This window comes from Mustela nivalis, assembly GCF_964662115.1.
Source record: "Mustela nivalis genome assembly, chromosome: 9".
Lineage (NCBI taxonomy): Eukaryota > Metazoa > Chordata > Mammalia > Carnivora > Mustelidae > Mustela > Mustela nivalis.
Genome location: NC_139028.1, coordinates 78,244,477 through 78,271,838, shown reverse-complemented (window position 1 = coordinate 78,271,838; position 27,362 = coordinate 78,244,477). Strand labels below are relative to the sequence as shown.

Below are 27,362 nucleotides of genomic sequence, written 5' to 3'. Positions count from 1 at the left end.
GAAAGCAATTCTGTGAAACCCCACATTAAGTTTCTTTGGGAAATTTAACTTGGCCTCAGAATCCTTCTCAACACAGCACTCCAGATAACCATTAACAGTCAAACATGATATCCCCTTATTAGCTATATCTGCCCTATTTCATGCCAAGTTCTGTGTTAGGTGCTTTGGTTGACACTGAGGAATTCAGAGAGCCAGCTCTTGGCCTCAAAGAGGTAGAATCTATCTAGGGAAATAGATCTCACCCACACTTGAGAGCCACAGCCCAGTTGAAAGCCAAACTGTGGCACAGTCTATGAGGAGACTTGTCTAAGGAGACAATGGTGAGGGCTAGAATAATCAGGGAGAGCTTCCTGGAGGAAGAACTTGAAGAGGGGGTCAGTGAAACAGAAGGGAAGAGGAAGGCCATTTGGGTAGCGAGTCAGAAGAAGGAACATCGGGTCTCTGAACCTGGTTTTATTCTTTACCCCATCTGCCCTCAGTATACATAAATGCTCCCCATGAAACACACTTCAAAATATAAAGGTTTGTAGTCTCTTTCACCCTCTGACATAGCCCTTTACAAAGTACCAACCTATTCATGGTCTTATGTGAGCTTTTGTTAGAAGTAAAGTGGATATTGCCGTTTATTTCAGCAGCAAAGTTGTATTAAGCTCTTATTCTACCTGGCACGGGCATAAGGGGTGTCGGTTTTTGGGGTCCTCACAGGAATGGACAGATAACTATCACAACTGGAATTGAGAGGAGGGAAGGCTAGGCATTGAAGTCAAGAAAGGACACAGGAAGAGCTAGGATAGAGCACTGAGGGATGAGTCACCAGGCAGACAAAAGGTAAAATGGCACTTTGGGCAGAGGAAAAATCATAGGTTAAAAACCTTGGAGTGGCAAGTTCTCTGGAAACCTGGAGTACAGGGAGCTTGGACAGGACAGATAAGTGAGACCAGACCGACGGAGCAGGTAGTAGAGGGCCTAGATCATCATGTTAAGGAAACTGGACTTCAGAGGCAATGGGGAGCTATTAAAGTTCGGGAGTCAGGAAGTACCTATGATTAAATCTGTTTGAGAGCAGTAACTGACAACAGCCACATTTTAAGATGAGATATCTAAAACCCAGAGAGGTTAAGTACATTGTCCAAGGCCATACAGCTAACCAGTGTCAGTCCCTGGACCGGAGCTGGTATAACTCTGAGGGGTTTTATTCTCTCTCTTTCCCCTCCCCCTCCCCTTGCCCCCACCTTCTCTCCTCTGCCCAGGATGACCCCTTCTCAGCTCTGGATGTGCATCTGAGTGACCACCTGATGCAGGCCGGGATCCTTGAGCTACTCCAGGATGACAAAAGGACAGTGGTCCTAGTGACCCACAAGCTCCAGTACCTGCCACATGCAGATTGGGTGAGGAGCCACAGGAGGTCAAGCTATGGAGGGCCGAGGTGGGAGAGGCAGTGGGACATCTTCAAAGGAGTCAGTGTCTCTGTAGCTCTTCCTGAGGGTCACAAAGCAGAAGAGATCCTTGCTGAATGGCTCCAAGCAGGCAGGGTCGCTCAGGCAAGTCCTATACAGGCCAAGGATTTGGTATCCCTTAGAGCTGCAGATGTTCCCTTCCTCACTTGGGGCCCCTGTGGGTACATGCAAGTCTGGCACCAAGAAGTCTCAGAAAGAAGCAGACGCTCAATTCCTACCTTCTAGTTATGGCTTAGTTTGATGATTCATCTCCCCTGGCCTCGGGAATGCTTATTTGGATAGGAGAGCCATCTTCCTGCCCTCTGAGCCACTGAGGGTTGGAGGCATTTAAGTCAAGATCAGGTGGAAAATATGGAAACAAATAATGCAAGTCGTAGTGGAAACTTCAGTGTTATCAATAGAATGCAATTTTGTGAAACCCCACCTTAACCAAATTCCTGTACTCCTCAATATGTAGACAACAGTTACTTCTCAATTAATTGGAAAACATTTAAAGATTATTTATTTATTTGACACAGAGAGAGATCACAAGTAGGCAGAGCAGCAGGCAGAGAGAGAAGGGGAAGTAGGCTCCCTGCCGAGCAGAGAGCCCGATGCGGGACTCGATCCCAGGACCCTGGGATCATGATCTGAGCCAAAGGCAGAGGCTTAACCCACTGAGCCACCCAAGTGCCCTACTTGGAAAGCATTTAAACTTTGAGATTGAAATCATGTGAATTTAAAATCTGGGCCATGCAAGACTTCTGTATAAATTTGCTCCTGAAAACTGATCTTTAAGCTCATGCTAAATGGGCCTACATCTTCCTTCTACTTTTTAAAACTATTATAACAGGTGCAGAAGGTCTGTAACTGAGTTTCCATAATCACCTTGGCAAGGCAGTTCAGAACAATCTTTAGTCCAAAGAAGGCAGACAAAGGCATGACTGGTTCCTTGACATGGGTTCCTTGACATGTCAGACAGCAAGACTCCCGGCATCGCACCTCATACCCCAGAAGCAGCTGGGTTGGTGGTGGGGGGAGATATAGGAGCTGGGGAGGGTCTCTAAATTAATGACGAGTGTCTATGAATGGGAAACATTGAGTGTTTCAAATAAAATCAGTTTTATGATTTCGAAGAGGTATGGCCACACACCCTTAGACCAATAGGTACTTTGTCAACCACTGGTGGAACCTACCAGACGTGCAGTCAGGAAGTGCTAGAGGCAGCATGCAATTAGCTATTGAGTGTGTAAAAACAGCTGCCCCTGGTGGGATCCTAGCAAGGAATCAGATGGCTTGACCAAGAGCCACCAATTTGCTCTGCAAACCCTCTTAGCAATCCTGGGACAGCCACTGAGAATTATCTCCCAGAAGCACCATCCTCTAGACCCTGGGAGTGTGTCGGTGAGGACCACAGTGGGAAAGCCAGCAGCCAGTCATGGTGGGGGAGAGGATGAGTATGGGTCCCTCTCAGACTCCCCAGTGAGGTGGGGGTGTGACCGCCACTCCCCCTTCCCATTCAGCCCCAGGGCTGGATCTGTTTCTGCCTTTCCAGATCATTGCCATGAAGGACGGCACCATCCAGAGGGAGGGCACACTCAAGGATTTCCAGAGGTCTGAGTGCCAGCTCTTTGAGCACTGGAAGACCCTCATGAACCGGCAGGACCAAGAGCTGGAGAAGGTGAGTATGTCCTAAGGGCAGGGCAGCCTCCCTCCGAGGAGAAGTTTCTGTTAGAACCTGAACACATAAAGGCCTTCCTGCCCTCATTGCCCTAGGGAACCCCCCAAAGGACAGACGTGAGAGCTGAGCGTGAACTCCCTCCTACCAGAGGAGGGCTGGTACTTGTTCTAGCTACTCAGAGCAGACTCAGGTGAATGCTTTCCCCTTATCCTGAAATAGGCAGAAACCATTCTGTTATAAAATTCCAGGGAATCAATTCAAACTGGCAAAGCAGAAAAGGAGAGAGGTAAAGACTTTCCGGCTCATGAAAGTAAAAAGGATCAGCTTCAGGGACAGCTGGATCCAGGTAGTTATCAGAAACCTGTTTCTTTCCTTCCTTGGCTCTGCTCCCCTCAGACCATCCTCATTCTCGTGGTAGCGAGAGAGCTGTCAGCAGCCTCGGGCTTACATTCTCCCAACTCAACACCTCCCTTTGCAAGAGAGTACCTCTGTCACAACAGTACGTCAGAAATCCTCAGGCTAACTCTCCTTTGTCCACTTTGGTCCTGTGCCCACCTTGACTAAATCACTGTGTCCAGGGATGAAGAATGTGAGATAGGCCAGCCCTGGGTCTTGTCCTCAGCCCCAGAGCCAGGGAGAATGATCAGTCCACCTGAGTCACAGGGAGTAAAGAATATAGGAGAGATGGTCTCCCACAAGAATATTTGGGATATCGTTAGCAGATAAATGGGGAGGAGTAAATTCTGGCAAGAAAAACCTGTGTCTATCTGGACCTTCCCACAGGTGGGGGCACCCTGGAAACATGACATTGGTCATTGCCAGGGGTGGCTGCCCTCCACTTTCCCTTTTTCCCTCTGCACATTCTGAGGACGTTGACCAGGTTCCCTCTGTCTTTCAGGAGACTGTCATGGAGAGAAAAGCCACAGAGCCATCTCAGGGCCTGCCCCGAGCCATGTCCTCAAGGGATGGCCTCCTGCAGGATGAGGAAGAGGAGGAAGGTACAAACAGTGGGACTAGCAGTGAGATCATGGCCTAAGGTTTGATGGACCATGGGGAGACAAAGGTTCAGTATTCTGGGGATGGTGAGATAGCGTGACTTCCACTAAATCCCTTCCCTTCTGTGTGCCTCGGTTTTCCCACCTGTAAGTGGGGATAACATGCCCCAGTTTTGCCCTCAGAGGGGCACGAAATGGGAAGCCACAGAGTGGGTTCTTGTGGCCTGCAGAGGAGGGAGCTGAGAGCGAGGAGGAGGACAACCTGTCTTCGGTGCTGCACCAGCGGGCCAAGATCCCGTGGCGAGCCTGTGCCAAGTATTTGTCATCCGCCGGCGTCCTGCTCCTGTCTCTGCTCGTCTTCTCCCAGCTGCTCAAGCACATGGTCTTGGTGGCCATTGATTACTGGCTGGCCAAGTGGACCGATAGCGCCCTGACCCTGAGCCCTGTAGCTGGGAACTGCTCGCTCAGCCAGGTGCGGCCAGCTGCCCTAGGGCTGGGGCCAGCAGGGGGAGAGGGCTGAGCCACGGACACCCCCAGGACCCTGCCTCATTCTCTGCCCGGCCCAGGAGTGCGCCCTTGACCAGACGGTCTACGCCATGGTGTTCACCGTGCTCTGCAGCTTGGGCATCGTGTTGTGCCTTGTCACGTCTGTCACAGTAGAGTGGACGGGGCTAAAGGTGGCCAAAAGTTTGCACCGCAGCCTGCTGAACCGGATCATCCTGGCTCCCATGAGGTACCCTCTCCTGAGCCATGCTGGGCTGTGGGCAAGTCACAGGTCTCTGGGCCTCAGTTTTCCCATCTGTAAAGTGGACATATGCAACCTCGGTCACAGGCTGGAGGGGGTGGGGTTCAAGGAAACAGTGTGTGTGAAAGTGCCCTCCTTGGGGCAGAAGGCAAGGAAAACCAGCATTTACTCAGCCACACACGCTCATCTGTCACGACAGCCCTTCAGCAGAGTGAGCGTCTGCAGGCTCCGCGTCATGTAAGTTTCCCTTCCCCGGGCAGGTACCATCTGCCCATCGCCACCCACAGATTCAGCTCTCCCCCTCCTCCCTCAGCCAGCCTGCAGGCTCCTACACTGGGGGCATGGGGACAGGTTTTCCTCTCCTGAAGTGGGATGGATAAAAATCCCAAAGGCCGCTTGATGGGAAACAGTTCTAAGGTGGTCCCTGCCCAATCGACCGGCTGACTTGGTTTTAAAGCACGATAGGCAAACAGGTCATTTGGCCCCTTGTCGATGCCAGGCCTCACCATCTAACGACACTTTTTACTTTTAAGTCTCATGAGCTTTCTGTGGCCCACACACATGACCCCAACGTTTAGTCACCCTTTACTTGTCCCAGATCAGAGCTTCTGAAATCCTCTGGTTAGGGGTGGGGCCGTTCTGGGTCATGGTCAGAGTGATGACAACCAGAGTAGCCTCGCAGGGTCAGCCAGATGACAGGCTGTCCCCAGGGCCCGGTTCACCCTGGCAGATCATCCCTCTGGAGAAGACTCGATGTCCCCAGCGCAGCTGCTGAGCGAGGTAGGCTGAGCAAGCAGCTGAGGAAGGGGGCCATGGTCATATAGGGGCTTGAGAGCCAGAGAAGTTAGTGAGCGGCGGCACCCCTTGGGCAGCTGTAGGAATTCTCAGGGACACAGGCCAGACAAGGTATTGACAGACTTGCAAAGGGAGCCGCCCCAGGAAGCCAGACCCAGAAATGACCCCAGAGACACTAAAATGAAAGAAATAACTACCCTCATTCAATAAACAGGAAGGAAATCAATAAACGGATGACTAACTTCTTCTGGTTGCCTCTTAGGTTTTTTGAGACCACGCCTCTTGGAAGCATCCTGAATAGATTTTCAGCTGACTGTAACACCATCGACCAGGTACACAAGACTGTGACCCATTTCCCCAGTTCAGAGAGAGGCCAGCCCCCACACGTCTCTTCTCTGGGGCTGGCTTCCCCAGATCTGGTGATCAGAGCCCTGTGAGACCAACCCAGTGGGTTCCAATCTGATTACAAGGCTGCCTGAGGGCCTGGGGCTGCCCCTGTGAAGCTGTCGTGATAAGACTGAGGGAAACCATAGCTTTGGCTTCCATCCAGTACCCCCTGGCTCACATCAGTAAGGTTCCAGTATAGTCTGAACCAAGGTGACTGCTTCTGTGGCAAATATTCCTTTTGATTCAGCTTGTGTTTTTGGTTTATCATCGTACTAGATGGTGAGGAAACAAAGTCCTAATCCCTGCTCTCAGGGAGCCTACAGTGTAGTTGGAGAGATGAGACATGTGCCTGCGAGAGAGCAAACATGGCGGCAGGTAACACACTGAAGAAAAACACCACAACTCACCTCCCTCTCTCACCTTCCCCTCCGACAGCACATCCCATCCACGCTGGAGTGCCTGAGCCGCTCCACCCTGCTCTGCGTCTCAGCCCTGGCTGTCATCTCCTACGTCACGCCTGTGTTCCTTGTGGCCCTCTTGCCCCTGGCCGTGGTGTGCTACTTCATCCAGAAGTACTTCCGGGTGGCGTCCAGGTGATGGCAGCCTTTGCCAGCCTCAGGGGAGTGGGGATGGGAGGTGCTCTGCGATGGGCAGTTGGGTACTCTTACTAGAGTAATCATCAGACAGTAGTAGAGTTGTGTTCCCCCTGGAAAGGAACATAGAAATGAAGGAAAGAGAGAGATTCATCTTCCACCAGCCTAATGTAACCATCTGTCAGAGCGCGTGTGCGCGTGCGTGTGTATATGCGCGCGCGCACACACACACACACTGCCATTAATATCAAAACTATTTCCTTAGGAGGTACGGTCAGGAGTGGAATTGCTAGGTCAGGATGTATACACATCTTTATGCCTTTTATTTTTCATTCGTTTTTGCCAAAATCCTTCTCAGGAGGGTTGTAGGAGTCCAGTGACCAGGCTGGTTGCTGATGCATGAAATTGAGGGCACCTGATGGCAGGGGTGTTATGGCAACAGTACCTGCTGGGCTGAGGTACCTCCCAGCCCACGGTGGCCAGAGCGTGCCTGGGAGCCTTGACTCGAGAGAGCCTTTCACAGTGATCACATTTGCCCTCAAGAGCCTTCAACTCACACAGGCTCCTTTCCTACTCAAAATTTTCTAAGAACAGTCTCCAGAAGTTCTTTCTGGGAGTGATTCTGTTAAACTCATAGGTCCAAATGATTGTCAGGAGAATCTGAAAGAATTTCTAGACCAGCGCTTATCAAACTGCCAGGTGCAACCTATCAGGGGGTCATGAAATCAGTATCATAGATCACAGCCAGCATTTGTAACAAATGAAATTGGACAGAGCATGTCGGACTGTGTGCACAGAATATCAGTAAGTTTTGCTTCATGAAACCTTTGTTTGGGTCGTGTAGGAGTGTGTGTGTGTGTGTGTGTGTGCGCGCGCGCGCACTGATTTGGAGTATGAAATGCATTTCTTACCACAGGTTATAATCAAAAGCTTAAGTACCTTTTCCAAGTGTACATAGTTGATTAGTAACTGGAGCCAAAATGCCGATTATCAATACAAACAATTAAATTTAGATACATTTTGATCACAGTTACATTGCCCATGTGGATCACAATTTGTATGCTGGATAGTGTAGCACCCAGAAGGAGCCCATCAGTGTTCACAGATCACTGTGGCTTTGTAAGCACTGTACAAGCTGTTTTACAAAGTTCATTCCTTCTGCCAGAGAAACCACCCTGTGCCCCAGGCATCCACTCTGCCCTGGGGACAGTCTGTTCAGGAACGCTTACTCCCGCATCCCAGCCTGATCTCCCTGGCACTGATGTGCTTGTCAAGGAGCAGCTGTGGGGACCAGGGGGCAACCTTGTTGCCGTGGAAACCTCTGGCATTTCCCCTTGTAGATACCGGCCCGTGATGTGCCTGAACTGATTGTGGTTAGCCGGAAGGGGCTGGAAGCTTTGCGTTAGGTCTTTCTGCTCCTTTCGCTAGCGTCTCAAGGTTCAGGTTGCTCCCTGCCGCCCCACCCCACCCTTCGTGAGAGAGAACCCACCACGCCTGCCCTGCCTTACTGCAGAGTGAGGGACAGACACACATGGGAGGCAAATGGTGCCCACAGTCACAGCGCCTGCCCTGGCATGCTGTTTGAGCATTTTGCTGGGGTGGTACCGCTGGCTTCCCTCTCTCTACAGGGGAGATGCCGAGACCTGGACAGGTGAAGACATTTGCTCACCCAGTGGTTGGGCAGGGGGAGCTGGGATTCAGATCCAGGCTGAGTCCTGTATCCCCCTTCTGACCGTTCTGCTCTGCTCCCTGCACAGGGACCTGCAGCAGCTGGACGACACCACGCAGCTCCCCCTGCTCTCCCACTTTGCTGAAACCGTGGAAGGACTCACCACCATCCGGGCCTTCAGGTACCAGATTTACCCCAAGGTGGGGGTGGGTGGGGTGGGTGGGGTGGGGCAGGGGCCATGGGTCATGTGATTTGGGTGTCAGGGTTTGGCTTAGGAAGGCCTGGAACACGCGTCTCCCAACCCCTCTTCAGGCCCCGCAGCCTCAACAATGTCCCCCAGTGGGTCAGGTCCGGTGGGCTCCACTGTTTGACCCAGAGAGGAAAATCTCAGCCCTGCAGCCAAGTCCAGAGCCTCTGTGAACTAAGGCAGGACATAAAAAGAAACAAAGCTGAAAGTATTGCTCACATATCCACACTTGAAAGGGTTTTCCATCATGTGAGCCAGCCCTGAGGCCATCTGGTACTGAGAATCGCCAGTGACTTGGACACTGTAATTAACATGCCAGTCTCATTCATTCTGCACTGCAGTCCAAGACAGTCAATGTGGTTATTCCCATTTCCAAAGTAAAGAAGCTGAGGCTCAGAGGGACTGCATAGCCCCTCCTGTGCAAGGTCCTCTAAAGCCTGGACTTGAATCTGTCCATTCATTCTGTAAACAGGTACTGAGCTAAAACCCAAGCCAGGTACTAAAAAGATAGAGATGAGTCAGATGAGCCCTTGTCCTGGAGGCATTTATAATCCCAGCTCTGAGCCGGTCAGGAGAAACCCACATGACAGGTAGTCAGAAAGAAAGGGGAGTGCAGACTATGGGATCATAGAAGGGAGGCACTCACCCAAGGCTTCATGGAGGAGATGTTGTTGGAGCCAGCATCAAAGGGTAAAGAAAAGTTCACCGAGCTGGGGGAATTCCCCCCCAAAACTTCAATGCCCCTGCTTCCTACCCTTGATCATGACATTGGGCTGGACAAGAGAATCTGAGGTCACCTGGGGAGTAGACGGGCCATTGCTCCCTGCCCCAGCCTCCGTCTGATGTATTTGAGCATCTCAAAAAATAGTCCAAAGGCCCCTGCCCCAGATACTTGGACTCTGGTCTGTACGCCTCACTCAGAGAGTGATTCCAGATTATTTTTAGGATGACACAGCTGTGTAGGGTGTGACAGTAAGCATGCGACACCAAGTCCCATGTCCAGGAGTAACCCTAGGGCTCAAAGACCAGCCAAGAGAATTCCAGGAGGCTTGTATCTCCTCCCTCCAAGCCCCAAAGCTCTAGGAGAGGTGCCCAGGCCCCCAATGCAGCACTTGTGGCCCCATTCACTCCCTGGGCCATCTGTGCCAGTGAAATGTCCTCTTAGGGGTCTTGTCTGAGTAAAGCAAAGTGACACAGAGTTCTGACCTGGCCTTGGCTCTGCTCCCTAGACGGGCCTATGCTGCCTTCCGCACAGAAGCCCCTTGGAACCTGGCATGACGCTCAGGTCTCCTCCGAGCCCCCTTCCTGTCTCAAGCCCACACTTTCCAGGTCCTTTGACTCTTGGGCCACTCCCAGGCCTGGCCTCTACTCAGCCTTAGTACTGTTGCTCTTACACAGGCTGTCCCGGCAGCCTTCGGGCTGGGCCTGGGGCAGAGGGATTGTGCCTCTCCTCCAGAGGGCCAGACCCTCTCCGTAGGATCTGAGAGGATGCCACCTCCCGTTCCCTGTGGTCAGTCAGGGGAGCCGCTGCCCGGTGAGGCCTCCCATGCCCTCTACACTGACACACTGGGAGATCTTTACATGTGGATGAAGGAGGTTTTGGTCCTCCCTGTGTGTGTTTAATTCATTGGCTTTTGCCCAGCAGCCTGCCCTGCTGAGAGCTGACTAGCATTCACTGATTGTGTGCCTAACACATGCCAGGCACTGTGCTAAGGGCTCTGTGTGTGTTATCGCACTGAATGCTCACAGAAGCCCCCTGACATGGCTTCGAGCAGCCACGCTCAACAGACAAGCCTGAGTCACCAACCTGAGGTCACGCACATGGTCAGAGCCAGTGCTAGGCCTGGAACCCAGGCCTCTGGGACCTTCTGGCTTCTCTAGCAAGCCCTGTCTTTTCCCAGAAAAGTTTCCAGGGTACCTCAGCCCCCGACTCAGTGTTGGGCTCAGAGGCTATTTCAGCCCAGGTGGGAACAATTATTGTCCCCATTTTACTAGTGAGGAAACTGAGTCTTGGTCCTGACACACAGCCCTTAAGTAAGAAGGCTAAGAATCCAAAGTCTGCATGGCCCTACGCTGGGACACTCCACGTTCCTCACATCATCACACACCTATCCCCAGAGCCACACCTCCTACACACCTTCACACACACCCATCCCTCAGGCTTGCCCGCCACACACACATGCACACGCAGGCAGACAGCTTCTCACGGGCTCATTCACAGCCTTCACATGGGGCTGCACACTTGCCTCAGCCACATCACACCAACGTGGCTGTGCAATCATACACACTCTCGCACCTCAAAGACTCACTGGGCTGTCCTCAGACACAGCCCCTCCACCCAGAAGTAATCAAAGCAGAGCAAACGCCTTGCAAGAGTGAAAAGCAAATGCACGGTTCGACTTGTCTTGAGCCCTCCGCATCCCCCGTTGTTTCCCTAAGGCCAGTGCTAAGACAGCTTTGGCTTCGATTTGTTCCTTCACTCATCAAGAAACAAGCGCTCTCTGCCACCTCCTCTAGGCCCGGCCTAAGCCAGCCTGGGGTGAGGGGCTGGCCAAGGAGAGTGAGGCCATGAGCCCAGGCTACGGAGAGAGAAAAACCAAGTCCACTCAAAGTAATGCAAGCAGAACGTGATAAGGGCACAAGCGAAGGAAAGAAGTCTCCAGAGTTCCTTCCTTGTACAGAGAGATCCCATCTACCTTAGAGGGTCAAGGAAGGTTCCATTTATTCATTCAGCAAGTATTTATTGACAGTGCCAGGTGCTAGGGATGCCCTGTGAACAAAACAGCCGTGGGTTCCATTCCCATAAGTTTACAGTCTCGTGAGGGAGATGAGCAGCTAGAGAAATGAACACATGAACAGAGGTTATGAAACAAACAGGTTGCAGAAAGGGAGAACAACAGTCCGGGAAAGGCCACCCTGGGGAGATGTCATTTGAGGTAAAGCCTGAAGGCTGAGAGGAGTCAGCCTTGTGAAGAGCGGAGGAGAAAGCATTTCCAGGCCAAGGGGACAGCGCGGGAAAGGCCCTGGGGTGAGAAAGATCTTGGTATTGTGACGAAACTGAGAAAGGGCAAATAATAAGTTATTGTAATTTCTGTGGCTGCAAAGCAGTGAGCAAGGGGATTTGTGGCATGGAGGGAGCTCCCACAAGCTCCCGGCAAGGAGCTGGCTCTTTGGCCTCGGAGCCATTGATATTCTAAGCAGGAGAGAGATGGGATGTAATTTATGATTTATAAAGATCATGCCGGCTGCTGTCAGCAGAGCAGGGGAGACCACAGGTAGACCTACGGGGAAGCTGACGCAGTAGGCCCGGTGAGTTTGTGGTGGACAGCAAGCAGGAGAGAGGCAGGCAGAAGCAAGGCCTACTTTGGAGGCAGAAGTGAGAAGTCTTATAGAGGGATTGGTTGTGAATCCAGATGATTCCTCGGTTTCTGGCCTGGTCGTGTAGGTGGTCAGAAGGTGTTTTACTGTAATAGCGAGACCCTAGGGAAAGGAATGGGTCTTGGGCTGAAAGCAGGAGTTTAAAGTAGGTGGGAGTCTGGACAAGTCTGAATCAAGCAGCAGGGTCCTGGGAGGGCCCACCGGAGGGGAATGGACTACAGATGGTCAGACACGGCATGTTTCCTGGCTGCTTCTCTGTAAGTAAAGAGAGGCCTGGGGGCCATGTAACCTTCAGACCCTCCCCATCCTCCCCCCAGGTATGAGGCTAAGTTCCAGCAGAAGCTCTTGGAATATACGGACTCCAATAACATCGCCTCCCTCTTCCTCACGGCTGCTAACAGATGGCTAGAAGTCCGTATGGCAAGTCCACCCACCCCCCAACCCCCGGGCCCCAAGACAAGGGCTTCTGATAGGGATGTGGAGCCAGAACAAGGGCCAAACACGGACGAGATGGCAGGAAGAGAGGGTGGGATCGCAGCTCGCGTGTGCATACAGGTCCTCCTGTTCTCCCAGACCGGCTTCCCTCCCTGTGTCTGGCCAGAGCCTCCTCTTCCCCATCCCCGCCCAGCGGCTTGTGCACCTGAGGTGTGCACCAGTAGCCAGAAGAGCTGTGTGTTCCACTGTGACGAGTGTGTGTCTGAAGCGGGCCGTAAGACCTGTGTAGGCCAGCTGGGGAGGCTGCCTGGTCAGGCCTGCGCAGATGGCTGGGGGTGGGCCCCAGAAACGTGTGCACACATTGTCTCCTGGGGCTCCAGCCCTCAAGGCCTCCTGCATGTCTGATGACATGTAGGTGTGTTGCTGGGCTGGGGTAGAGTTTCTGTTGAGTTTCTCCCCTCCCTGAAGGGAGTGAGGTGCATTGGGGGGGCCCTGTGGCTTCGACCCCTGAGGGCCCACACCGGGTCGCCTCCCTCCACAGGAGTACATCGGTGCCTGTGTGGTCCTCATCGCAGCCGTGACCTCCATCTCCAACTCCCTGCACAGGGAGCTCTCGGCTGGCCTGGTGGGCCTGGGCCTTACCTATGCCCTAATGGTGAGTAGCAGCAGCAGACCGGGACAGCGGAGGGCTCAGATGTCAGCACTCGGGGAATCTCAGAGACGCCCTCCAGGCCCTACCCCAAGCTCCTGTGAGTCTGATGCAGGCAAGACCCTGTGGGTAGGAGGGCTAACCCAGGGCCAGGGCCCCAGACGGGTAGTGAGTCAGGATCCATGTTCGTTGTAACCCCCTGGGCCTCCAAGGGAGACCCCTGAAGAGCCAGCAGAAGATACTGAGGGCCCCCGGCCCACACAGAAGAGCCATCCTGGTGGCCGGGGTTGGGCCAAGCGCTCGCTGACTCCCCGCAGGTCTCCAACTACCTCAACTGGATGGTGAGGAACCTGGCCGACATGGAGATCCAGCTGGGGGCCGTGAAGCGCATCCACGGGCTCCTGAAAACAGAAGCGGAGAGCTACGAGGGGCTGCTGGGTGAGAGGCCCGGACGAGGGGCGCGTCAGGGGGAGGGGGGCCCTCCTGGATACCGGCTGCCACCTGAATCGGCCGGCTGAGCCCCGGTCTGGCCCCCAGCGCCCTCCCTCATCCCGAAGAACTGGCCCGACCAAGGGAAGATCCAGATCCAGAACCTCAGTGTGCGCTACGACAGCTCCCTGAAGCCGGTGCTGAAGCACGTCAATGCCCTCATCTCCCCGGGACAGAAGGTCAGTGGGCTGCAGGGCGGAGGGCGGGGCGGCCCCCCCAGTCAGCCCGTGGGTCCCTCACACTGACAAGGGTCGGACCACCTCTCCCCCATTCCCTCTTCCGTGCTCCTTCCGCTGCCCTCACTCACCCACCCAGGAGACGGACACCCCAGATTCCCTGGCTGCTCTCCCCGGGCACTGCCCCTGACCTTCAGAGCAAGTCTTTGGGACAGACAGTGAGGCCCCTCGCTTGTCCTGCGGAGGGAGCCGCGGCCTGGCACTCTGACCCAACTCTCTGATGGATTGCCTCCTCACACCCCACCCCTGCTCTGACAGGGCTCCCTTCCTTCTGTCTCTTTGTCTCTGTCCCTCTGTCTTTGTCTGTGGCTGTTGATTTCACTCTCCCTGACATTTAGATCTTCCTCTCTCCCTGCCTCTGGCCCTTCCCATCTGTCCCCTACCTTTCTCGTCCTTCTGGGTCGTCATTTCTGTCTTTGTACTGGTTCCTTATTGTCTTTTCCTTTGGTACCGTGGGCCGGGAAGCCATGGGGTCAGAGATGACCTCAGTTTAAGGCATGGCACACAGATACACCCCTGTAAACCCCAATGAGCCACTCCCGGGCCCCCCGTCCCTTACCCACACACATAGACTTTGCACCACTGTCCCCAGCTCCCCTGCAGCCCCGTACCAGGCACAGCAAGTCTGACACCCAGGCCCAGGGAAATGGACATCTTGCCCTGCACTTGCTTGCGGGTCCCCATGAGAGGTCCCTCTGGACCCAGAAAGCAAGCCCAAAGCCAGAACCCAGCCCTAGCCAAAAAGAAGCTAGTCAGAAAGGCAGGACAAAGAGATGCTGTGAGCTCCGGTGCCCGCACAGCCCGGAGTGAGCACCAGCAGGTACTCACCGTGTCCCTGCTCCTCTTTCCAGATTGGGATCTGTGGCCGCACAGGCAGTGGGAAGTCCTCCTTCTCTCTCGCCTTCTTCCGCATGGTGGACATGTTCGAAGGTGAGTGGTGTGACAGGCACCCCACGTGTGCCCGCAGCCACCAGGTAGGACCCCAGTCCTGGTGTATGGTCAGATGTCACAGGAAGCCCAGCAATCACTGCCTCTCCACCCCCCACCACATCCTCCATGGGACCCATGCTCCCAGGCTGAACCTGCCCCTGGCACCACCCACTCCCCCGACTCTTTCATGTCCCACCTGTGTTACTGTCTCCACACAGGGCGCATCATCATCGACGGCATTGACATCGCCAAACTGCCACTGCACACCCTGCGCTCCCGCCTCTCCATCATCCTGCAGGACCCCGTCCTCTTCAGCGGCACCATCCGGTGAGCCCCAACACTCCTGCGGTCCACCACGCCGTCCCAGGCTCGGGCGTCTGGGAGCTGGAGTGCAAGGAGGGCTGGTGGGCGAGGCCCAGAGCCCTCAGCTGGGTACCCGTTGCAGGGCAGGCAGCCCTGCTCAGGCTCTGGGCACTGTGGGCTGGCCTGGTCCCTCACACTTCCACCCTTGGGCCTTTCTCTCTCCTGTGAGCCCCAGGTGGGCGCTGGTAGAGGCAGCTCCCTGGCTTGCTGCCCCCCTACCTTTAGCCAGGCACTCTGAAGCCATCAGTTCTCACTCACTGCTCCCTTCCCCAGCCTTGACCTCTGCCGGCCCCCGGGGATGAGCCAGCACCCTGCTTCCCTCTCTAAGGGGCTTTCTGTGACCCCCTCCAGATTTAACCTGGACCCGGAGAAGAAGTGCTCTGACAGCACACTGTGGGAGGCGCTGGAGATCGCCCAGCTGAAGCAGGTGGTGAAGGCGCTGCCCGGAGGCCTGGGTAACTACTCGGGGAGCAACAGGACAGCACTCGAGGACATCGGAGGGCTAGGAGAAAAAACTCACGCCCGTGTCTGAAGTTTGCCCAGGGTTTGGTCTAGGGTCTGGCAGGACCCCAGACACTATCCTGTATGCCCTTTTACCTTACAGAAGCCCAGAGAAGTCACGTGAGTTGTCCCAAGCCACACGACTGGTCAGTTCAGGGGCTAACTTCTCCAGAGGAAACTGGGGAGGGGGGAGGGGTGACAGCAGTTGTCACTGTGAGACACGGCTTGCAAGTCCAGTGTATTTTGCCCTGCCCATGGCTGCCACCAGCCTGCCCAGCTCTGCCCCGAGGAAGGAGAGGACAGAAGGGGACATCCCAGGCAGGGGTCACTCCTCCAGGGTACAGGGAAGACTCTGTCCCCGCCCCCTGCAGAGGACAGCAGGGTCTTGATGTATTTGCCACAGCCCCCGTGGCAGTGTGGGCCAGCCAAGCCTTGGCTTCAGAGACTCACACCACTGGTGCCCTCACACAGCTCCAGCACCCACACACTCAGTGCACAGGCTCCCTCTCCAAACAACCCGGGACCACAGCCGCGCTCTCCTGCAGAGAGCACTCTTCTCTGTAATCCTTGCAGATGGCACCTGTGTCATTAGGTCGAGTGCAGCCGCCCTGCACACCCCCGGCCTCGTGACACACCCGTGCATATTTGCCCTGTACATACATTTCCTAATGCCCTTAAGCCATTACTACTAAACTCCCAGCACCAGACTAACTCAGCCCCACTCTGCCTCCCCGGGGCTGTTTATTTCAGATGCCATCATCACGGAAGGCGGGGAGAATTTCAGCCAGGGCCAGAGGCAACTGTTCTGCCTGGCTCGGGCCTTTGTGAGGAAGACCAGCATCTTCATCATGGATGAAGCCACGGCCTCCATCGACATGGCCACGGTCGGTCAGGAGCACAGCCGTGGGGTGGGGTCTTGGAGGGAGATATCATGGGGTCTTAGGGTGAAATTTGCACAAAGTGGTCCCAAAACTCAAGTCATCTTTAACATCAAGGGCACCTTGAAAGGGAGAGGGCTGGGGCACATTTCTAGCTCACAAACACACAAGAGACTCACAGAAACTTCACACTCATCACCTGCCACACAGCCCAGCCAGACACATGCACAGCACACACACACACAGAGCTGAGCCCCCAACAGCCTGAGCCCAGCCCCTGAATGCTAGAACTTGGTTGGTCCTATGGAAACAAGGACCAGACAGATGGAGGGAGGCGTAGGCTAGGATTGATCTCCCATGGGAGACGGACTGCAGCTGTAGGCCCCCGTCCCCAAAGCCAGGCCAAACCCTATCCCCGAGGCAGATGAGCCAACCAGTATTGCTCCCTCCTGGCAGGAAAACATCCTCCAGAAGGTGGTGATGACGGCCTTCGCAGATCGCACCGTGGTCACCATTGCGGTAAGGGGCCCCTTGCTGCGGTGCAGGGCCACACCCAGAGAGAGGGCTGGCCGCTAGAGGCTGCCATCAGAGGGCAGCCACCACACTCACCTGGGCCTGGTAATCAGGAGAAGCCCCTGAAGTGACGGTGCAGAATCTGGAGGGCTTGCAGGGAACCTGGACCGCAGGAAATGGGGTGGGTGAGGACTTCCCTCAGATCCCCCTCTCTTTCCCCAGGTTCCAAGGCCCGCCCCTACCCCAAGGTCCCAGAAGCTAGGCTAGGCTACCTACTCTATAGGTAGTAGGGGTTGGGCTATGAGGTGATCTCTGAGTCTTGAAGCCCAGAGGTGAGAGCAGAGCTGAGACTTGGTAAGGGGAGAGGGTATCATGAGTGGACAGAGTGCTTGGGGTCACAGCCACCCCAGGGAAGGGCAGTGGCCACAGAGATGGGACATTCCATCTACATGCCTCCTCCCCTGAACTGCAGGAGGGACACCCTCAGCCGCCCCTCCCTTTACCACCCCCCACCCCGCCACCCTGACCAGCACCCCCTGCCCCACCCAGCACCGCGTGCACACCATCCTGACTGCAGACCTGGTGATTGTCCTGAAACGTGGCGCCATCCTTGAGTTCGACAAGCCAGAGAAGCTGCTCAGCCGGAAGGACAGCGTCTTTGCCTCCTTTGTCCGTGCGGACAAATGAGCCCCTGGAGCCCAAGTGCCACCCCGTGCCCCAGCCTCCCCCGCGCCTTCTCCCTCTGGGGCTTTCTAACTGTAAATCACTTGTAAATAAAGAGATTGATTGTTTCCTACTGGAGGCCTCAGGTCTGGTGGGCAGGGACAGGGTGGCCTGTAGGTCCGGTGGACATGAGGCTGTGTGAGTGTGGCCAGAAGTGCATTTTCTTATCTGTGAAATGAGGTTTGCAGTAGTCTGCTCAGGCATAACAAAATTGCGGCCGAAGAGACTTAAACAGAAATGTCCTCTGACAGATCTGGAGGCAGGAAGTCCAAGATCAAGGTGTCATAGGTTTGGTTTCTCCTAAGGACCTAATTACCTCCTTTACAGGCCCTATCTCCAAATACTGTCATGCTGGGAGACATCAACAGGAATTTAGGGCTCTAACAAATAGATGGGGGGGGCAGACACAATTCAGTCTGTAACAAGGGTTATCACATTTTTTGTGATTATCTCATTAGACAAAATAGCCCCCTTCCTTCTCACTATATATCTTGGATTAAAATTGTGGGGTACCCTGGATTAGTACCACTTCCATGACAAATGACAGGAACCCAACTCAAAGGGGCTTACCTAAAAACTGGAATTTATTACCCTATGTGATGAAGAAGGCCTGGAGGTGTACTACTTCAGGCATGGCTGGATCTAGCCGTCTGACCACAAGCATGTGTTTCCATTTCTGGGTTCTTTCTTCCCCTCCCTCCATGATGACAAATGGCCACTTGCCCCTCCAGTTTATACCCTACCACTCTGAAAAAGAGTACCAGCAAAATTCTTGGGAGCAAATTTCAATGGACCAAGTTAGGTCATACCCCTACCTCTACCCAAGCACTGTGGTCAGAGGGATGGGCTACACTGACTGGCTAGGCCCAGATCACATGTCCCCATCTGTGGCACCCACGGAGAGGCATTCAGAATGGAGGGAGGGTGGTCCTTCAGAGGGAAGCACGATGCATATACCACAAGTCACCCAGGTAGTGTCTGGAGATGCTGAGACCCAGACACTGGGGAGATCAAAACAACAGATATCCTTAGATTCCTTCAGCATCATAAAGCAGGAATGCATAGCTCCCCGAGCGCAGAAATGGCAGGTGCTCATTTACGTTTTAATCATATCACGTTTTAATCATTTTCACATTGACTCCAGTACTGGCTATCCCAGCTCTAGGGTGCAGAACCAGGTGTCTTAGGACTGTGTCCCTCTTGGTTGCTATGGGATCAGAGCAATGTAAGGACAACCCTCCAGTCACTGGAGAGAGGCCCAACAGAGACCTTTTGGATATTTCAAGAGCCAGAGGGAATCAGGAGGTGAGAATTCTGTAAGAACTGGTAGGCTGCCTAGGGGAGGCAAGATGTGATTTGGGCATGAGAAAGGTGGGAATGAGACAGGCAGAGTTAGAGAAAATGGCCCATGGGGCAGGGGGTGGGGGCATAGGATCATAGGGCCTTAAATGCCAGGATAAGGAGTCTGGGATAAGCCCATGAACAAAAGGGAAGTGGAGAAGGTTTCTGAGTGAGAAAGGAGCTGACAAATTCAGTATTTGGGGGAGCTGACTATAAGAAGGTAAGGATGGAGGAGGGCAGGAGGCTGAGCTCTTTGGGTAAGGGGCCCACCCTCCTAGGAAGGGCAGAGCAGGTAATAGCTGAGGCCTCAGGGCCACGCTGTGAGGCAGGGCCTTGCCTTTCCAGCTCTAAGATGTCTCTAGGGGCCACCCTCTCTACCGAAAGGCCGCCTAAGAGCAGGGCCTGGGAAAGGAGAAGATTCCTAACCCCACCCCCACCTTGTGCCCACTACACCCCACAGGATTGAAGGGAAGTAGCAGGAATAGGGCAATGTCCATACTGAAGTCTTACAGAGATGCCCAAGGCCATTCTGGCCCAAACCTCTCTATAGTATCCCTGATGGCCTGCCAACTTTGACTTGGATACTCCAAAGATATGGGTCATCTCTGGTTATTAGAACTGACTCTTGCATATGTGAAATCACAGCCTGCCTCCGTTCCACTCAGTGACTATACTGGTTCTATACTTTGGGTCACATAAAACTATTAGTCCATCCTCATTGGACTCCTGGGGTTTCTCCACTAGTGCCCAAACTCCCTAGGGGGCTCTCTAAGGCTCCTTTTCCAGTGGCTGAACAGATGTAGTTGCCTCAGAGTTTTCCTGTGTAACCCTGTCTCCTTCAACTCTCCCACTCTGATCATCCTGTTCTCCCCTCCCTACTCTAGGGACTACATCTTTGTTAATACAGTCCAAGCTCACACTTACCCTGAGTAACAGTGTTGACTCTGCCTACAGATGACTATGAGACAGAAAGGAAAACTCAATATGAAAATCACATGTGCCCCACTGTGGTCCATATCCCCACTGTCCCTATCTTGGGGCCCTGCCTCATGCTCCCACTCCAACAAATGAACACACATGGGTCAGGGCTACATAAATATCTGAACCTCAGAGGGGGGATGGGGCCATTACTGTCCCAACAACAGAGACCCAACAGGTTTTCTCTCTCAGCTGAGAACTGGGGCCCAAGCCACAGGGCAACCCTAGACTGATGCCTGCAGTAGAAGCACCACTCATGTTCGGGTCAAGAGCTCGAGTCCACCAGTTCCCAAGCCAACTCTAATACAGCCCCTCAGACCCACGTTCCTCCCATTACCTAAGGTTTAAGAGACCAGGCAGCAGGTGTAAGGAGGTGTAAAGCAAGTGTCCGTAGCTCAAACTCTCTTTAAAATACAGGGGCGTAGTTGTGGAATGATTAAAAAGATGCAACCACCCAGCCTTCTGGGCTTTTGCGAATCTGTTCCGACAGTGGCTAGTTAAGATCCATTATTTTCTGGGGAGGAAGTCCGTGGCTTTCATCAAATTCTCAAAAGATCTACGACTCAGAAGAGATTAAGAACATCCCCAAAGAGAAGAAGCAGTCAGTTGAGGAATCCTCAGGCCACCTAACCTCTTGCTGTCACCGGTTTGGTGACGCAGCTCCTCAGAGCCTCCTCTCGCTGGGAACCTGCAAAGCCCAGTGCTGCACGAGAGGTGCATACTGGCGCCCCTGAGAATGGGAAATTGGAGGAGGAAAGGCAAGCCAACTGAGGCTGCAGTCCTCAGACTGAAAGGGCGGGTCGCGGCGCCCCTCCCTGTCCCCGCGTGGGCAGGAGGAACCTCTTTTTGTCCCTCTGATTGGGCAAACCTTCCCGGCCACACAGAATTTGTAACAGGAAGGCGGGGCGTGGAGGTGGGTGTGAATGACAAGGGGCGGGGCTTGAGCCCGTGCCCGCCCCTCCTCCAGCTCAGGAATAGGTCGGGCTCCCCCTGGCGGCTCCGGTCCCCCACTCCATTCCTCCGGCGCCCCCGCCCTCAATCTTCTGCCCCCATCTAGTACAGGTCGGTCTCAGCGGACCAACGGACAGACAGGCGGACGGACGCACGAACGAAAGGACGACCCGCTGGGAAGCCCGGGCAGCAGTGGGGGCGGGGAGGCCACGGCTGCGGCTTGAGGAGCAGGAGCAGGTGCTGCGGCGACGAGCGGGCGGGGCAGGACGGAGCGGAGCGCCGGGCGGGGGCGCGGCGCCGGCTTGCGTGGGCCGGCGAGGAGCCGAGAGGCCGCGACCGTGAGTGAGCCCGGCCAGGTTGCGCTGTGGGCGAGGGGATCTGGAGTGGAGTCGGGTGGAGTGGTGACTCTGGAGGGCGCAGGATCCCAAGGAGACAGAAAGGACAGAGCTGGAGGGGGATCCGACCGGCCGCGGGGGCGCTGCGGAGGGTGGGGTAGAAAAGGGGGCATACCTGGAGGCGAGACGGGGGGTCGTCAAAATATGAAGCTGGAGCTTGGAAGGGGGCCCGAGAGCAGAAGTGAGTGAGGCGGGAGAAACGGTGGGGGTTGTGTGAGGTCTGGCGAGTTGGGAAGATCCAGAGGTGCTAAGTTCCAAGGTAGAGGAGGTGGGTTGAGAAGGAAACCCAGGTGGGGAGAAGGAGCCTCGGCGGGAGGCCCAGGGAAAGTCCGTGGTGGGAGAGAGTTGAGCTGAGATTCAGGCGAGGTGGGGAGCAGGCCCAGGCCTGGTAGGAGGCTCACTAGGCAGTGGGCAGGCGGGCCCAGGTGTGAGGCTGGTTTAAAGAGGCAGAGGCCAGTCGGAGGTGAGGAGGAGTCTGGTTGAGGCAGCATCTGAGAAGTGAGGCCAGCACAGACTGAGGGTGGTCCCGCAGTGGAAGGGCTCCCCGCGGAGGAAACCCCACCGTGAGGCCCAAGGCTTGGTCAGGGGAGCGCCCCCCATGGGGGAAGCCTCTCCCCGGTGGTTGCTGGAGCCATGCTGTCCCGAAAAGGCATCATCCCTGAGGAGTATGTGCTGACGCGGCTAGCAGAGGACCCCGCGGAGCCCCGGTACCGAGCCCGAGAGCGGAGGGCCCGCTTCGTGTCTAAGAACGGCAATTGCAACGTAGCCCACAAGAACATCCGAGAGCAGGGCCGATTCCTGCAGGACGTATTCACCACGCTGGTGGACCTCAAGTGGCCACACACGCTGCTTATCTTTACCATGTCCTTCCTGTGCAGCTGGCTGCTCTTTGCCATGGTCTGGTGGCTCATTGCCTTCGCTCACGGTGACCTGGCCCCTGACGAGGGCACCGTTGTGCCCTGTGTCACCAGCATCCACTCTTTTTCCTCTGCCTTCCTTTTCTCCATTGAGGTCCAGGTGACCATTGGTTTTGGCGGGCGCATGGTGACCGAGGAGTGCCCGCTAGCCATCTTGATCCTCATTGTGCAGAACATCGTGGGGCTCATGATCAATGCCATCATGCTGGGCTGCATCTTCATGAAGACGGCCCAGGCCCATCGGCGGGCCGAGACCCTCATCTTCAGCAAGCACGCTGTCATCGCAGTGCGCCACGGCCGCCTCTGCTTCATGCTGCGCGTGGGTGACCTCCGCAAGAGCATGATCATCAGTGCCACCATCCACATGCAGGTGGTGCGCAAGACCACCAGCCCCGAGGGCGAAGTGGTGCCCCTCCACCAGGTGGACATCCCCATGGAGAACGGTGTGGGGGGCAACAGCATCTTCCTCGTGGCTCCTCTCATCATCTACCACGTCATTGACGCCAACAGCCCACTCTACGACCTGGCGCCCACTGACCTGCACCACCACCAAGACCTCGAGATCATTGTTATTTTGGAAGGTGTGGTGGAGACTACAGGCATCACCACCCAGGCCCGCACCTCCTACTTGGCCGACGAGATCCTCTGGGGCCAGCGCTTTGTACCCATCGTGGCCGAGGAGGATGGCCGCTACTCCGTGGACTATTCCAAATTTGGCAACACCATCAAAGTGCCCACGCCGCTCTGCACGGCCCGCCAGCTTGATGAGGACCGCAGTCTGCTAGACGCCCTGACCCTCGCCTCCTCCCGTGGCCCCCTGCGCAAGCGCAGCGTGGCTGTGGCCAAGACCAAACCCAAGTTCAGCATCTCTCCGGATTCCCTGTCCTGAGCCCTGGTCGCTCAGGCCCCCACACTGCTTGTGTGCACAGAGGCCGTGTGTATGGTATGTAGGGTGGGCGTGGTGTGGGCCCCTTGCCAGGCCAGGTCCTGGTGTGAGGCTGGGCCCTCTTCAGCTCAGCCTCCCCCCTGCTGTTAGCCCATGGTGTTACAAGGCACTTGTCACTACTCTATTTCTGGCCTCAGAGGAAGCCTGTGCTGGGTTATTTTTGTCTCTGCTCCTCCCCAGCTCGGGACTGGCTCACCCCCCCACCACCCCTGTCCCCAGACTGGGGAAGCTGTGGGAAGTGTTGGACCCTAAAGTTGGGTCTCCCGCCAGTTCTGCCTCCCCATGATCAACTGACTGCAGGCCTGGGCAGGGGAGGAACAGTCCCCGGATTGGCAACCTACTGCTCTGTTTTGGTGACCCCAAGAGACGACCAGCCACTCTTGGTCCCTGAAGAAGAGATGGCCTAATGGGTGGGCCCTGCCAGCTGGGGAGAGCAATCAATGAAGGAGTGTAGTCCAGCTGGAGAATTAGAGGTGTGGAACCGACACAGACAGGGAAGGCTGAAACTGATCAGACACCCCTCCCTGAGGCCGACCCAGATCAGGAGGAAGTGGTGTGAGGACACGCAGCTCTGCTGAACCTTGGTCAGGCACAGGAAAGAGGAGATGGGCCCCTGTGCCCCTGCCCTGTGCCCTGACAGCAAGGCTTCTCTGGGGAGGGGCTGCTGAGCCTGCCTGCTCCCATTCTGTCTCTGCCCCCATTCTGTCTCTCCTGGCTGAGGAGAGAGGTCGAGGGCCTACATACAGATTGAACTCTGGCTCCCCACCAGTGACTGTCACTCACTATCTGTCCAGAGGGGGCTGTGAAGGGTCTTTGGGTCACTAGAAAAGGAGATGTTGGAAAGCTCGGGCTGCCGGGGGTGAGTGAGGCCTCTGATGCAAAGAGGCCTTTGGTCCTTATGGGCTTGACCCCAGACAGGGCTCCTGGAGCAGAGCTACATACACCTGCTGGGGATTCTGCCTTCTGTGCTGTCAATAAAACCTCCCTAAACGCTGGGCAGTTCTTGCTGGGGAGGGAGGGGGCACACTGGTGGACAGGGAAGGCAAGGGCTGACAGCTGCTTGCCCACTTTCCAGAAGTGCCACAGATCCTAGCCAGGCGGCCAGAAAAAAGACCTGAGGTTGACCCTTAGCACCCAGTTCAGAGAGACTTGAGCTTTCTGCCTCAGCCCGCCCAGCCCTGCCAGCCTGTCTGGCCATCTCAGTTCTGGAGCACCTACCAGGCTTAGAGCCCTCAGCTTGACCTCCACTCCTGGGATTTGCTGGAAGGTGGGGTGCTCAGGGAAGAGGTGGGCCCATCATATGCATTACTGTACAGGGATATTGCAGGTTTGGTTCCAGACCACCACAACAGAACAGATACCGCGATAAAGAGAGTCAAATCAATGTTTTGGGGTTTCTCGCCGCATATAAAAGTTATGTTTACACTATACTGTAGTCTGTTAAGTGTGCAATGGCATTATGTCTAAAAAAACAATGTATGTACCTTAATTAAAAAACACTTTATTGCTAATAAGTGTTACCGATAGTCTGAGCCTTCAGTGAGTTGTAATCTTTTTGCTGGAGGGTTTTGTTTTGTTTTGTTTTGTTTTGTTTTGTTTTGTTTTGTTTTGTTGGAGGGTCTTGTCTTGATGTGGATGACTGCTGACCAGTCAGAGTGGTGGGTGCTGAAGGTTTGGGGGGCTGTGGCAATTTATTTTTAAATTAGACAGTAATTAAGTTTACCACATCAATCAACTCTTCCTTTCACGAATGAAAGAGATTGTGACATGCCCAAGTCTGTGACTACTTGAGGTCAGGGACTATATCTGATTCAGCACTGTGCCTGGCACTGAGTAAGTTGCTAAGTGAATGAATGAATGAATGAATGAACGAATGAATGATAGGACAATAAGCCAGCATCACTGTTGCTGTTTGGGGTCTGCAGTGGGCTTTAGCAGGATCAGTGAGAGCTTGGCCTGGGCTACTCCAGAGGCAGGGCTGAAGAGCCAGGAAGTTGCTGCTGCTGGTCCAAGCTCTAAGCTGCCCCATCCTGCACCCACACAGTCCCCCGACGTTAACCAGTTTGTGGTTTAGAAGAGAAGGAGAAGCTACTCAGTCAGCCCAGAGTTCTGGAGACAGTGCCCGGTTTCTGGGACTCAGCTTGGCTGTCCATAAGACCAGGAGAGGGGCCAGACTCCCTTAATGAGAAGCTGCTCAGCAGCAACTTTCTTGGGACCCCATTCAAAGTAACCTTCCTCCACCCCCTCCGCGGTAAATGGCTGGTGACGGTGAACCCAGAGAATTGAGGGCTCAGCGCCACCTGCTGGCCACAGTAGCCACCTGCTGGCTATTGGATCAGAAAATCAGAGTCACTGATCCCAGTCTTTCCACCCCTAAGAGAGACCTCCTAGCTTTAAGGCTTAGCTCGGGGAGGAACTGGAAAGTTCCAGGCATGGAGGGAGCTGCTAAGCTCAAAAGGGAAGGGAAGCCAAGCTACCATAGTCCTAGAGTGAAACTGAATTCCTGGTCTGGAAAAACTAACCCACTAGCCATGCTAAAACTAACCCACTAGCCATGCTAGAAACCTGCCCAGGACTGACACCGGGACCTGACAGACTTTCTGCTGGAGAGGACACACCCAGTTTCTATAAGACCCACTTTATCTCCCCAGGTGGCATCCTTCCAGCTCCATCCTAAACTTGAGATCCTCCCCAACATCCTTCCCTAGGGGTGGTGAGGAGTAGAGTAGCCCCTGGTTCCCCACAGCTCTCTGAGCTCACCTCTGAGGTCTCCCCAGTTTCGGGTATCAGACACCCTATGTTGTGTGAAGACACAAATTCTGCATGTCAAAGTTATGTTCACCCCAGATAAGGGCAGGTCTAAAGCACAACAGATCTGTTCCAGCTTGAAAGGAGCTGGGAAAAGGCAGAGTGATGGGGTTAAAGTCAATTGGGTTCCAGAGAGTGGATTTGTTGCACTTATTGGCATCCTCTTTGCCATGTCCACCTGCCTGGGGCATCATATATACCTTCATGGAAAGGGAAGAAGGTGTTACCTCCACGCTCCCCTGTTTCCCCTCTGGGAAAGCCCCACTCTGGATTGGTATGAAAGGCAGAGTGCCTAGACTGGCCAGCTTGGGTGCAAGGAGTGCGAACTTCTGCCTTTCCCTTGACCTTGTGTCCTTCCAGGTACTGATACAAATGAGTGGAACAGGTGATAGAAGTACTAGGCATCTGTGTGATTTATGTCCTTCATTGGGAGAAGCAATAATGTACAGGAGTATGGATCAACAACACGCAAAGCCTTCCTTAGCTTTCATGAGTCACGTGCCTCTACTTCATGAAAGTACCATTCTTTGCAGCACAAAGTCCCAAACTCCTCATCCCCCGACCGTCGGCACTCAAGGTGAAGCAAAACAGACCAGGTAGCCCTGCCTCTGTGTATTCTTCTTTACGTCATTTGATCAAGTCCAGTTTTTCTCATGACACCATCATTGCTGGGGAAGGGAAGTTACTCCCAAGAGAAATAAATGCAATACAGTTCTGATTGAGATTTTCATTTGTTGTCAAATTCTTACTATGTCCTTGATCTCCCATACACCTTGGAAGTAGAATGAAAATCATGCCATAGTTCTGCCTCTTTTGTGCCTTTTCAGGTCTCAAAAGGTCTGACCAGCACACTCATTTCTGTGCCTAATAACTCCTTAATGCGCTTTTTTCTTCTATATCATAGATTCCCTTTCAATCATTAATGTCCATTCTACAATCCCCTGCATTTTACATCTGATGTTTTATCTCCCTATACAAAGATCCCATTTGTCATTTTCCCATATAACTTTATTTTTCCCTTATATTACTTTATTACTCTATTATAATCTCTATAAGACTATTATACTTTCTTTTAAAATCTCAACTGCCTTGCTACTTTTTCCAAAGGGTGTCATTATTTTTGATCCCTCTATTTCAATGACTGTGGAATGCTTTGGGCTGCCTCTTTTGTTCCACAGTCCTAACTATTACCCTGTTCTTCCTTCCAGATCTCTAATTCCTGAGTTTCATTGGCTCCTCTAATGATAACAGTCCTGAAATAGGCACCAACTGAACCGATGTCGCAATCCCCAGTACCGCCACTAGAGGCCACTCTAAATCACCCTCAGGCAGGAGCTCAGCGATGGGGATTTCTACCTTTAGTCAGTCAGCTCTGGAAGCCAA

At 54.2% G+C, this 27,362-nt stretch overlaps 2 protein-coding genes across 5 annotated transcripts in view; both read left to right on the top strand.

Moving 5' to 3' along the window:
- Window positions 1-17,716, top strand: part of ABCC8 (ATP binding cassette subfamily C member 8) — a 45,025-nt gene extending 27,309 nt beyond the window's left edge. Inside the window, exons 14-31 of one of the 3 annotated variants that reach the window (XM_082683248.1) lie at window positions 1,251-1,388; window positions 2,992-3,117; window positions 4,016-4,115; window positions 4,343-4,584; window positions 4,679-4,845; window positions 5,915-5,984; window positions 6,475-6,632; window positions 8,390-8,482; window positions 12,244-12,346; window positions 12,903-13,016; window positions 13,328-13,448; window positions 13,548-13,678; window positions 14,587-14,665; window positions 14,884-14,992; window positions 15,380-15,483; window positions 16,280-16,413; window positions 16,864-16,926; window positions 17,470-17,716. In XM_082683248.1, coding sequence (XP_082539374.1) covers window positions 1,251-1,388; window positions 2,992-3,117; window positions 4,016-4,115; window positions 4,343-4,584; window positions 4,679-4,845; window positions 5,915-5,984; window positions 6,475-6,632; window positions 8,390-8,482; window positions 12,244-12,346; window positions 12,903-13,016; window positions 13,328-13,448; window positions 13,548-13,678; window positions 14,587-14,665; window positions 14,884-14,992; window positions 15,380-15,483; window positions 16,280-16,413; window positions 16,864-16,926; window positions 17,470-17,607 — 2,190 coding nt within the window. In that variant the 3' untranslated portion in view covers window positions 17,608-17,716. Of the gene's footprint in view, window positions 1-1,250; window positions 1,389-2,959; window positions 3,118-4,015; window positions 4,116-4,342; window positions 4,585-4,678; window positions 4,846-4,872; window positions 5,095-5,914; window positions 5,985-6,474; window positions 6,633-8,389; window positions 8,483-12,243; window positions 12,347-12,902; window positions 13,017-13,327; window positions 13,449-13,547; window positions 13,679-14,586; window positions 14,666-14,883; window positions 14,993-15,379; window positions 15,484-16,279; window positions 16,414-16,863; window positions 16,927-17,469 lie in introns of those variants that run through there. The other 2 variants (XM_082683249.1, XM_082683250.1) reach the window with 2 other exon arrangements.
- A 3,130-nt stretch (window positions 17,717-20,846) lies between these two features.
- Window positions 20,847-24,682, top strand: KCNJ11 (potassium inwardly rectifying channel subfamily J member 11). 2 transcript variants are annotated; one of them, XM_082683255.1, is made up of 2 exons: window positions 20,850-21,251; window positions 21,958-24,682. In XM_082683255.1, the coding sequence occupies exon 2, from the start codon at window positions 22,170-22,172 to the stop codon at window positions 23,112-23,114; it is 945 nt and encodes a 314-aa protein (XP_082539381.1). In that variant the 5' UTR covers window positions 20,850-21,251; window positions 21,958-22,169; the 3' UTR covers window positions 23,115-24,682. The 2 variants fall into 2 exon arrangements, with proteins under 2 accessions (XP_082539380.1, XP_082539381.1); XM_082683254.1 differs by having other exon boundaries at window positions 20,847-24,682.
- The last annotated feature ends 2,680 nt before the right edge of the window (window positions 24,683-27,362 follow it).

Bases quoted from the DNA above. Each gene is read 5' to 3' on its own strand.
- KCNJ11 (XM_082683254.1), top strand. From the start codon at position 21,942: ATGCTGTCCCGAAAAGGCATCATCCCTGAGGAGTATGTGCTGACGCGG.